This window comes from Volvox carteri (assembly GCF_000143455.1).
Source record: "Volvox carteri f. nagariensis unplaced genomic scaffold VOLCAscaffold_8, whole genome shotgun sequence".
NCBI lineage: Eukaryota > Viridiplantae > Chlorophyta > Chlorophyceae > Chlamydomonadales > Volvocaceae > Volvox > Volvox carteri.
This window is the reverse complement of record NW_003307551.1, coordinates 1,083,061-1,094,234: the sequence shown is the minus strand read 5'-3', so window position 1 is coordinate 1,094,234 and position 11,174 is coordinate 1,083,061. Positions and strand designations below refer to the sequence as shown.

Genomic DNA, 11,174 nt, shown 5'->3' with positions numbered 1-11,174 from the left:
ACTGAGTAAATAACATTGCGTCGTAAAGTGGTTCCTGAGGTTAAGAAGCCAACTCGAACCCGTCAGGCAGGTCCTTTCCGTAAGGTAGCTGTAAAGTGTTTGTATACCAAGATTCACGTATAAATTCTGGAGTGAAATGCCTTGAGCGGGCTATATAGTATATGTCGACAGTTGAAAAGCTGAGCGTTTATCGCATGCGTGTGCCGCCGCATCCGGCCAAAATCCTACACAATTTGCACCTTAGCTTCGGAACAACTCGCCACGAGCTCATCGAGTGCAGTCCTAGTTAGCACGATGCAGGTTCGCTCCAACGCAGCAATTTGGGAACGTCAGACGGCACAGAACGTGCTTGTGTCAGTGCTTGCTGTGCTAGCCTTCAGCAGTTTAGCGACTTCCCTCAGCTTTCTGCCCCTAAATACAACCTTTTCCCCAAATGGAGCCCCCCCACAAACGTTCAAGGTCAACCCTGCTGTTGAGAACGTGAGCCGGATGTTTCCAGTGGGCCAGCCGGCCCCGCCCACCAATGCATGGTGGGCCAGTTGGGTCCAGGCGAACGGCTACGACGGCGACACCACCGCCGTGAGTTATTTGTCTGATTGCGGCCGCATCTATAGCACGTGCTGGTCCCGCAGGTGTACCTACAGAGTCCACGGCCCTATGGTTATCCAACAGGGTTACCTCGGGTGTTGCCCTCCGTTCAACATAAATAGGCTAAGTGTTGTGAATGCGCATGCATTCTGTTAGCGTGCGAAAAGTCCGCAATCTCGATGAGTCAACGTTGGGCCACTAGGACTCGAGCATCGCGGCCGCACAGCCGCCCACGGCCCACAGTTTGCTTGTTACCCCACCCGCCTAACCTGGTTTCGAGCCAAGTGAAGGCCGTGTGAACCCCCCAAATCCTCAAAACGTACTCTCACACGGTGCTTCAGATCTGCCGCATGAGGACACGCGTGCTTACCAGCCCCTATGACTGTGTGCGCCTCAACAGATTGATATGCAGCCCTACCTTGTAAAAGTGACGTCATCGGGCTTGAGCATGGCGGCCCCGCACGACATGGTGAGGTAACGGCGCGCAGCGCCTCTCACCGCGGGGGAGGGCGCGGGATGGCGGGGGTTCAGGTATTGCATGTGAACGTGCGTGTTTTGGGTCGCAACGACTCCACACTGTTGGGCATTTCGTTCTAAAGTGTCCCAATGCAAGGAGCGACCCACGTCGCCACCATGCGGCTGCCGTTACACTGTACTGTACAGTCACAATCGCAAGGAGAGGGGAATTGTACCCCGGTGACAAGGCTTTTCCCTTGCTGCCCCTTGCTGCTGTCTATAGACGTGGGATCCGGAATGTTCCGGTTCAAGATGCATTAAGAACGAATACAAGCGCTACGTGATCATCACCACTGGCAGTGGCCTTACTGTAGTTGAGGTGGAGTCGTTTGATGAGCTGTCCGTCACTTTCCGCTGGCGCCCTGCCAGCGGTGCCGCCGTGGCCATGCGTGCGACGCTGTTGCAAGGCTCCCCATACGTCACAGTGGAGTTCCTCTCCTCTGCACCAGTTTTCCGGACGTCTACCGACCCCTGGCTGGGCCCAGCCCCCTCCAGCATCACGGGGGACAGCTACAACAAGTTCAAGGTATGTAGTACCCAGCCAAGGCCTGTGCAGTGGATGCGGAAATGATGCAGTCAGAGGCGGTGGTAGGTGGTGGCAGTGGCAGCCCCAGGAAGATGCAGGCCTCGGCGTGTCTGACGTCACGTGCTTCTTTTCATCTCTTCGTCGACATCACTCCCTTGCTTTGCATTTACCCGGTTGTACCCGTTTCCCTTCCCAGCTGCCCTGTGGCAGCGGGCTCACCTGGCTGATCTACAGCACCAGCGCCCAGGCACTCTCCATCACCGCCACGCTCACGGACTTCAGCGCCACCGGCCCCGTGTTTTCGGGCAGGTGGCGCGTGGCCATGCTGCTGCCGCGCTTCGCCATACCGTACGGCTGGACCCGCGCCTCCTTGGACGGCAGCAGTGCTGCATTCGAGGCGCAGCTCGACAAGTATGCAAACGTTTACGCCACAGGTAATGTAAGCGCACGCATGTACTCAATAACGTTTTCGGGCTTTGGCATTTTCGCGCCGATGTCTTTGCTGTGTAGCATGGCAGTTCTGGTCTCGTCAAGTGAACGCAAAAGAAGCTTCCAGCGTGTTGATCCTGCACGCTTGACTTCAAATGGCCTTGCCAATAACAGGCACCGGGCACCGCCTGTTGCATTATCGCCGTGTCCATCATCTCAATCCCTAAAGCTTCACTTTGCACCTAGCCGCCCAACGTACTGTACGCACACCCACGTTGTTCATGTATGCCTGCCTGTCCGGTGGCTCCTCCTGGGTTCCAAATGGCTTCTGGCATGGATGCAGGTGGCCAGGTGCAGCTGGGTGTGGAAACCGGGGTGGCCCAGCCCCGGGCCATTCTGCAGCACTTGTTCAACACAAGTACGATGTGGGGTCCCGCGGCCACCGGACTGCTCATGTGGGTATAGCTTTGGGAAGGGATTGTGGGGACGGAGGGGCTGCGGGCGGGTTATTGGGATGTGGCAGATTGGGAGTTGCAGCGTGCTGTAGCAAGGCTGCTGAAGGCTATCTGAGCCAGCGGCGCAAGTTTCCTTCTTTGGATGCACCTGCCCAATCCAACGCCAGGCCTCGGCACCACCTGCATGCCTAGCTGTCTGAACTAAACCTGGTTGGCGTTTGAAGTCGGTTATTTTCCCTGCTTCCACGATTTCTGTGCTATCACGTCCCATCCCTAGGCGCTGAGTAGCCCTTGCCGTTGTTGGACACTAGTCGCGTCCTTTTTACCGTCGGTTTGTCTCTTATCGCTGTCCCATTTGATTGTGCCCTGTCCGGTCGTAACCACTGGATTGTGTCCCATTCATCATTGGCGTCCCGCTGTTGTACTGTGTGGTCGTGTTCATGTCCTCCCTTGATGTCCTTGTTAGTCGTGTCCTGATGTTCATTCATACCCCGTTCATCATGCCCTGCTCGTTCATGCCCTGCTCGTTCATGCCCTGCTCGTTCATGTCCTACTCAATCATGTCCTGTTCGGTCATATCCCGCGAGGTCGTGTCCGTTTAGTAGGTCGCGACCTGCCAGGTAGTGCTCAGTTAGTCATTATCATTTAGTTGTGGCTGTGACGCATTGGGGGATGTCGTGTTGTTTTCCCTTTCAGCTAGTCCTTCGTGTCCTTGTGCGTATGTGAGTGCGTATGTATGTGCGTACGTCTGTGTTGGAGTATGTGCTTGTGGGAGAGCAAGGTATGCTGGGCTCCTAGGCTATGTCAAATCCTATGCCCTCGCTGCGGCATCCTGCGGCCGCTATCCTCTCCACCTTGCACAGGTACTCGATGCCCCACCATCGCCGCTACCTGGAAAGCCCTCAGCCCCCCGCAACCAGTGACACCGGGCAGCTAACCTGCAAGGGCATTCGCGGCAACCTGATTGCGGTGGAGGGCAGCACCTGGACTTTGGCCTACCCCATGCCCGACATAACATGGTCTGCCCCTGGCGGCATCAAGGATCCAGCCTACGTTGCGCCCATCATCGACCAGCTGCTGCAGACCGACATCAACAGCAACCTGTATGGTGCTCAGGTGTTCAAGGTCTCTCAGGCTCTTGCCGATATGGTGCGTGCACAGAGGAAATGCGTGCACGCCCTGCGTGCCTGGCCGTGTTTACCCGCTGGCTGTGCTCTCGCTGTGCATACCCTGGCTGATATAATATTTGCATGTAAGCATGGACACACAATCCGCACGTCCTGAGTGTCCTTCGAAGTCCTGTAATACGCATTTTTACCAGAGTTGCGACATTCCTCCCGACGCAAGTTTTGCAAATAGTGTCTGTTGCGCGTGCTTTTCGAGGAGGTTGTGATGACGTTCAGTTGGGACATTAGGGTACACGCGAGCCGTGTTGGGGGGTAGGGATACGAAAACCCTGCCTAGAAGGCTGGGGAAGGGCCTTATCCGTTCCCCTTGCACCGCCCTGCTTCCTGCTCGCAGGGCCGCATCGCAGAAATCGCTGCTGAGTTGGTGCCGTACGACAGTCGTCTGGTCAACGCCGCCTGGGCATTGCGGCAGCGCATTGCAAGCCACCTGGCTGTCTGGCTAGCGCCGTCCAACCCCAATAGCATGGGCCTTGTGTACGACGCTAAGTGGGGCGGTATCGTTTCAGCATACCCCATTTGGATAAATACCGTGAACCCCGCTGCGGGCCGCAACGAGGAGGACAAGAACAATGTCTACTGGCACCACCTGGCGCACTATGGGCCCTTCATCTACGCTGCCGCGGTGGTCGCCAAAGGGGATCCGGTCTGGGCTGCTGCCAATCGCGATGCGGTGCTGGCTCTGGTGCGCGATGTGGCCAACCCCCGCAGCGACAGGAGTGACCCATACTTCCCCTTCGCACGCTACATGGACTGGTGGGCAGGCCACGCTTGGGCGACGGGCCTGGCTAACGCTCAGATCGACGGTGCTGTTTGGACGTGGGGAAAGTGGCAAGAGGTACGGTACCTGGCTGCGGTGGCCTACTTGCCTTACAGCTTGCGACGTCCAGCGCTGTGTTGTGCATTCGTTCACGTGCGCGGAACAGCCAAACTGCGACCGCATTGCGGCACACAATCCTTCTGCTACTTGCGTTGCGCCTTGTCCGACCTGCTTCTAGATCTTGGATCTGGATCCAGCCGCTGCAGCCGTAACTTCAGAGCCTTTTCCTCATGTGGAGCATGCATAAGCAGCCTGCTGTCGCTGTTCCGTAACCTTAACAGCCCCTGGCCAACCCTCCTTTGCTCTTACTACGTTTACTCATCTGCTCTCCCGCCCCCGCAAGCTGCGCCCTGTCGTAAGATGCCGTAACGTCGAGCACTCGCTCTATTCTGCCTTGTGAAGCCCGGTTGAGCCATGCCCCCTCTCCCAACCCGCCGCGCAGTGCTCTGGAACCGCAGTGACCGCGTACTACAGCATCGCCTTGTTCGGTGCAGCCACAGGCGACCCGAGTCTTCAGCGCTGGGGCCAGGTGCTGGCGGCCATAGAAGCTGGCTCTGTGCGCACGTATTGGCAAATCCCCGCCGCCGGATCTGACGCCTACCCTTTGGGCACCTTCGTCGCCGCTGACGCTGGCGGCATTGATCGTCTGTACAATGGGTACGGCAACGACGGCAAGCGCGTGCCGGGTAAAGTGTACCAGGCGCGCATTGCCTTCATGACCGAGGTCGGCCTCGTTTTTCCGGAGCCGCTAGTTTTGTACGGGCTGCAGTGGGCGCCCTTCCTCCCGGGCGCTTCGGACTTCCTACAGCAGCAGGGCTGGATGGCTGAGGCCTACGCGGCCGTCGCCAACGCCACCCTCAGTCCGTCCAATACGGTGGCCTGGGAGGCATTTCGTGCCATGGCGCGAGGAGCCGCCGGCGACCGGGCTGGTGCCTGGGACGTGGCGATGAACGCAGTGCCCAACGGCCCACCGTATGCCGTGGATGCGACCGACAGTCAGGGATTGCGACACAGCAAGACGTCTATTCTGTACTGGATTGCGACCCGTGAGTCAGGATCATCGCCCACTAACTCCCCGCCGCCCCTATCTCCGAGTCCATTACCGCCCAGCCCTCGCCCGCCACCACCACCGCCACCGCTGCCGTCCCCACCACCGCCACCGCTGCCGTCCCCACCACCGCCGCCGCTGCCGTCCCCACCACCGCCACCGCTGCCGTCCCCGCCACCGCAGCTGTCGCCCCCGCCGCCTTTCCGGCCACCGCCGTCTCCCCCGCCATCCCCTCCACCGCGCCCACCAGCATCGCCCCCGCCCACGCCGCCTTTCCGGCCCCCGCCGCCCACGCCGCCTTTCCGGCCCCCGCCGCCCACGCCGGCATCGCGACCGCCGTCCCCGCCTTCCCGGCCACCGCCGCCCCCGCCTCCCCGGCCACCATCGCCAGTGCCGGCATCGCCACCGCCGCCGGTGGCAACATCGCCGCGACCACCGCCGTCATCACCGCCGTCGCCTCCGCCCGTGTCAACGTACATTGCTTACAGAGCCCTGAATCCCGCGGTTGGCATTGCCGCGCCACCAGGCTTGACCAACTTCACCAACACCTACCACACGTACATGTAGGTGTCGAGCGACATACCCCTAAACCCCCAAGAGGGGCCCGTGCAGGTTACATCAGTTTGCTGTCGTAGGGGTTTAATTCAACTGCCTGTGCTGATTTGCAAAATTTAGGGGGCTGCCGGAGCAGTAACATGTTTGGAAAACAGGTGGCAGGCCGGCCGACAGTGCACTGGCCTAACTGCACTCGCAACGCACAGCAGTACACAGAACTCCAGTATTCCAGCTTTAGATGTGCCACCGGCAGATTGCGGGTGGCTGGGGAGGGACCAATGCAACCGCACGCAAACACACATGCGCACACACATACGCACGCACACTCTGCGCTATAGATAATCCTGGCCGCCCACCACCTGGTCGCCTTTCGCCACTAAAGCGCCGCTTATCTCTAGGAGCTCCTGGGGCTCTTGGGGACTGCTGACTGGGTTTCGTCCCCGCTGCCTGAGCTGCAGCCATTGATCCCCCTGTCAGCTCACCGAGTGAAACGAACACCTTGTCCTCCAACCCATGTCTATCGTCTCTGGGTGCTCCGCTGCCGCCGCTCCTATGTGCTGCTACCCCTACAGGATGGGTACGACGGAAGTACGTCTGGACCGGGTTCCCTCTCTCCCCGGCCGCTTCTTCCCCTTCCCCACCAACAGCTGGTGGTCCACGTGGACGCATGTGTCGCAATACTCCCTCAGGATGGGAGAGGAGCCGGTGCGTGCGTGTGTGTGTGTGTGTTTGTGTGCGTATGCTTTGAAACAACTGAGCCCTGTGTGCCGCATGCAGTACGGTGTGTATGTACCACACGAGGTCTGTGTGCTACCGTACCTCATTGCGCCACTGAAGAGGTGTTCAGGCTTTCACATCGGCGGTGAATGAAAGGGACCTAGGGGCTCATTCCCTGCGTCCCCAGGAACCATACGGCCCTCCTCCAATGCGGACGCATGCATGCTCAACCAAGGCCAAACTAACCCAACTAATGTCCTAACTAACTAACTAGCTTCCTGCCGGCTCCACGTTCGATACTCAACAACAAGGCCAAACTAACCCAGCTAACCTCCTAACTAACTAGCTTCCTGCCGGCTCCACGTTGCGCGGCCACCCGGTTTCCTGGCGGCGCCTCCTCCGTACTGTTCGCGCCCAGGTGGCGATGCACCCTTGGCGCCTCAAGGCGCTGTCCGACCGCATGGTGGTGGTGCCGCCCGGCGTGCAGTGGGGCATCGCGGCCAATGCCATCGTGCCGGCCTACGACCTGTACCTGGGGATCTCGGTGGCTGAGGGGCTGGCTGGGCGCAGTGTGGCGGACGGCAACGAGATGGGCGTCACGTTCGAGTGGCTGCGCCAGGGGGGTGTCAGCGGCGGCGGGCCAGGCAGCATGCGGGCCACCATGTTGCAGGGCTGTCCCTTCCTTACAATCCGCTACAACAGCCTGACTCCGCTTGTGGAGCAGTTTGCCAATGCGCCGCTGGTGGAGGGTCTGGGCACCTTCACGGGCAGGACCTTCAAGGTGAGTGCTGGGTTGGATCTGTCTTTCCCCGCAGGTAGGTAGGTAGGTAGGTAGGTACACGTCAAGACGCCTGGTGGTTACAACAGAGCACGACATGAACGGACACTGCGGTCCTCGCTATCCTCCTAGTCCCGTCGCCCTTAAACCGTGATTGTGCGTGGGCAGCTGAAATGCCGAAATGGGTTGACGCAAGTTTTGAGTTTGAGACGAGAGAAGTTGAGCACTTCTTGTCTTGTCTCCGGTGGCTTCTGCTGATAGCTGATTTGTATATCCTTCTGCCAGGTTGCGAACAACGCGGGCCTGCGCTTCAAGTACTATTTCAGCAGCTCGGTGACTGCATCCATCAACGCAACGTCACTTCGCCTGTCAGCGCCTTTCACCGGGGTCATGCGGATCGCAGTACTGTACAGCTCCCGCCTGCCGCTGATGGCGGCTACTAGCGCCGGCGACGCGGAGCGACTGTACGATGCGAACGCGGGTGGGTGGCCGCATTCAGTCGGGCTCTCCGTGCCTTCCGGAACCCGCCCTGAAGATTTCCTCCCCCCAGCCCTGATAAGAAGCAAGTTACCCTGGTCGAGGGAAAATCATCGCCGTGAAACAGGCGATAGTTGAGCAGGACGCTCTTGAGGACTGCTGGCGTCTTCTCTCCCGTAGTCTCTCCTTTTTCCTTCCTTCCTTATTTTAGAGTCCCGAACCCTTTTTCCCCCTAAATATAAATTTAGAAAGTAAAGCGTGTGCTTTAACGCTGCCACCCGGCCACCCACCCCGTGCCTTCTTGCAGACATCTATCCCACCGGCGCCACCGCCAGTTTCGGTTACCAGAGCGCCACCGAAAGCGGCGGCCCGGGGGAGAGGGGTATCCTGCGCATGACCTTCACCACCGCCTCCATGTCCGGTACCAACCAGGGCCAGCTACTCATGCTGGCCATGCCGCACCACCGCACACAACTGCTCTACCCCTCAGCTCAGCCCGTTTCTGCTGCCGGCAGCGTCACGATGGACGACCTGCGCGGCCCGCTGACACCCGTGCTCGGCAGCGACTGGTACCTGGGCTACAATTTGTCTGACATTGGCTGGAATGCGCCAAGCGGCATTTCAAACGCAACCATGCTCAGCGGCGTCATCGCAGCCCTCAAGGCCGATGCAGCGAGCTGGCAGGGAAGAGCACCCGCCGCTGACCCGTACTTTGGCAGCAGTGATCTAGCGGCGCTGGGCCGCATGGCTGTCATCGCTGATGAGCTGGCGGCCTACAGCTCGACGCCGCTGGCGGACGCCAGTGCCTTGCGCAATGCCGCGTCATCGCTGCGGTCGCTGCTGACAACCCACGTCAATGCGCGGATCACCACGAACCCGGCGGCGGAGGCATCGTTGGTGTACGACACCACTTGGGGTGGCCTGATCACATACCGTGACGCCACCGAGCACAAGAGCCTTTACTTTGGCAACAGCGAGTACAACGACCACCACTATCACTACGGCTATCTGCTGTATGCGGCCGCGGCGCTAGGCAAAGGCAACCCTAGCTGGCTGACAAGCAAGCGGGAGTCGCTGCTGGCTTTGGTGCGGGACTACGCCAACCCACGACGAGACGACCCGTGTTTCCCACTTGCTCGCATGATGGACTGGTGGGGCGGTCACAGCTGGGCGAGCGGCATACTGGCATTTGGAGACTCCAAGAACCAGGTAGGGCCTCATGCCTCGCGGGCCGTTGCTGTCCCGCCGGGTGGGCCCAATTGCTAAAACCCTAAAACCCTAAAACCCCCGTTGTTGTCCCGCCGGGTGGGCCTAATTGCTTACAGGAGTCAACCTCTGAGGCCGTAAACTCGTACTATGCTGTATCGCTGCTGGGGCGAGTCCTGGGCGACCCCGATCTGACTCGCTGGGGCCAGCTGCTGACGGCCATTGAAGTATCCGGCGCGCAGCACTACTGGCAGATTCCCTCCTCCTCCCCTGTCTACCCATCCCCCTTCCGCGACAACAAGGTGGTGGGCATCTTGTGGAATGGCAAGGTAGATTATGCAACATGGTTTGGCAACAACCCTGCCCAAATCCACGGTATTCAGTACATTCCTTTCACACCCATCTCTGAGGTGCTGCTCCGCGCCAACTGGGTGGCTGAGTCCTACCCCGTGGCTGTCAGCCAGCTAGTCAGCCAGCTGAGCCCGGCCTGGCTGCAGTTTCCGGCCATGGCGCGGGCAGTGCTGAACCCTGACGCTGCTTGGAGCACCATCACCAGCCAGACGACGTTCTATGGCGCCTGGGCTGCCCACCCAAAATCGGTGCAACTGTATTGGATTGCCAGCAGAAAGGCGCCGGCGGCCACTACACAGGGCTAGATAAGCAGCGAGGGTGAGGTGATTGATCGAATGGGCGCTGTTTGCGGGCGCCTACTCCGGCAGTGTATGAGCTAACTACTTCGACGTGGACTGGCATGGGTAGGGTAGGAATTCTGGAGAAGTAACGGTGAAATAAAGGCGTTCAAAAAGCTCTACGAAACTCGCTTGGAAGGGTGAGCTGTCAAGCTGTCATAATGAACGAGCCCGGAGACGTTGAAGGTGGAGCTACGTTAGTTGGATTAACATGTGTAGAAATGCTGCTGCCCGGCAGGGGTTCCAACCCCCAAGCAACAAACAAGACAGGTGTCGCAATGAACTGTTCTTGTAGGCTAATAATCCGCTGCGTCGCTTTGTCTAGCTGTCGTAGAAATGATCGTGTGCCTAGTCTTGCGCCGTCGTGTACCATTTTCCAACAACTAGGGGGGACCCAGTGAATGAAAGCGAGCTCTACAATAACGATTGTTGGGAAAATGTTTCTGTAGAGACCGGCATTGCAAGTAGCACTCCTCAATAAGCTCGCAACTTCATTGACTACGGGAAGGAAAGGATTAGGAAAGAAGAATGGGAGAGGGGTGCGCACTGTGCGCTAAAGTTCTGGCCTTGTGCTGACTTGCGCAAGGACGGCTTTGCCATTTAGTTGGTTTGCACTAATGCGCACTGCTTGCGTGCCTTTGCTTATATGCATGTATGCTGTATGTGTATGTATGTATGTATGCTATCTACTGCCAACGGGTATATAGCAGTTACCCGTTGGCAGCGACATCAGCACTGGAGTACGCTGCAGATGTCTTTCTTTTGATGAGAGGCATGTGGTTAATCCGCTGGGGCAGCCGTCGTGTTCAAGGCACCCTGGCAACGTATGCGAGCAGTGTGTCATGCTTCAACCTGACACATTGTATGTGCACATAATGTCTGGGTGCGTGTTCAATGCACCCTTTAACGTAATTCTCTTCGGTGGGATGGCGGATTTGTTAAAGATTCAGGTATTCATTCATCAACCTGAGCATTCATCCTGGGGCCTGAACGTGAATATGCCCCGGACGTAGGGCCAGCGCTGGTCCCTGGGGTCCCCCCATGGCTCTGCATGGGCCCGTTACACCTTTGGAGGGTAAACGCAACAACACATATTAACTAGTATGACAGACATACAGACCTTGTAAAGCGTATGCAGATGGATGTGGACACACTCTCATACACACACTCTCGCACATTCATGCTC

At 58.6% G+C, this 11,174-nt stretch overlaps 1 protein-coding gene across 1 annotated transcript; it reads left to right on the top strand.

The window, feature by feature from the left end:
- Positions 1 to 294: 294 nt before the first annotated feature.
- Positions 295 to 9,955, top strand: VOLCADRAFT_88258 (uncharacterized protein; the record flags this gene model as incomplete). The annotated part of the gene is made up of 13 exons (XM_002947997.1): positions 295 to 579; positions 989 to 1,057; positions 1,328 to 1,630; positions 1,827 to 2,064; positions 2,403 to 2,514; positions 3,378 to 3,663; positions 4,036 to 4,536; positions 4,961 to 6,129; positions 6,769 to 6,826; positions 7,257 to 7,619; positions 7,878 to 8,097; positions 8,401 to 9,302; positions 9,419 to 9,955. 13 exons carry the CDS (start codon positions 295 to 297, stop codon positions 9,953 to 9,955), a joined length of 5,043 nt encoding a protein of 1,680 aa, XP_002948043.1.
- Between the last annotated feature and the right edge of the window lie 1,219 nt (positions 9,956 to 11,174).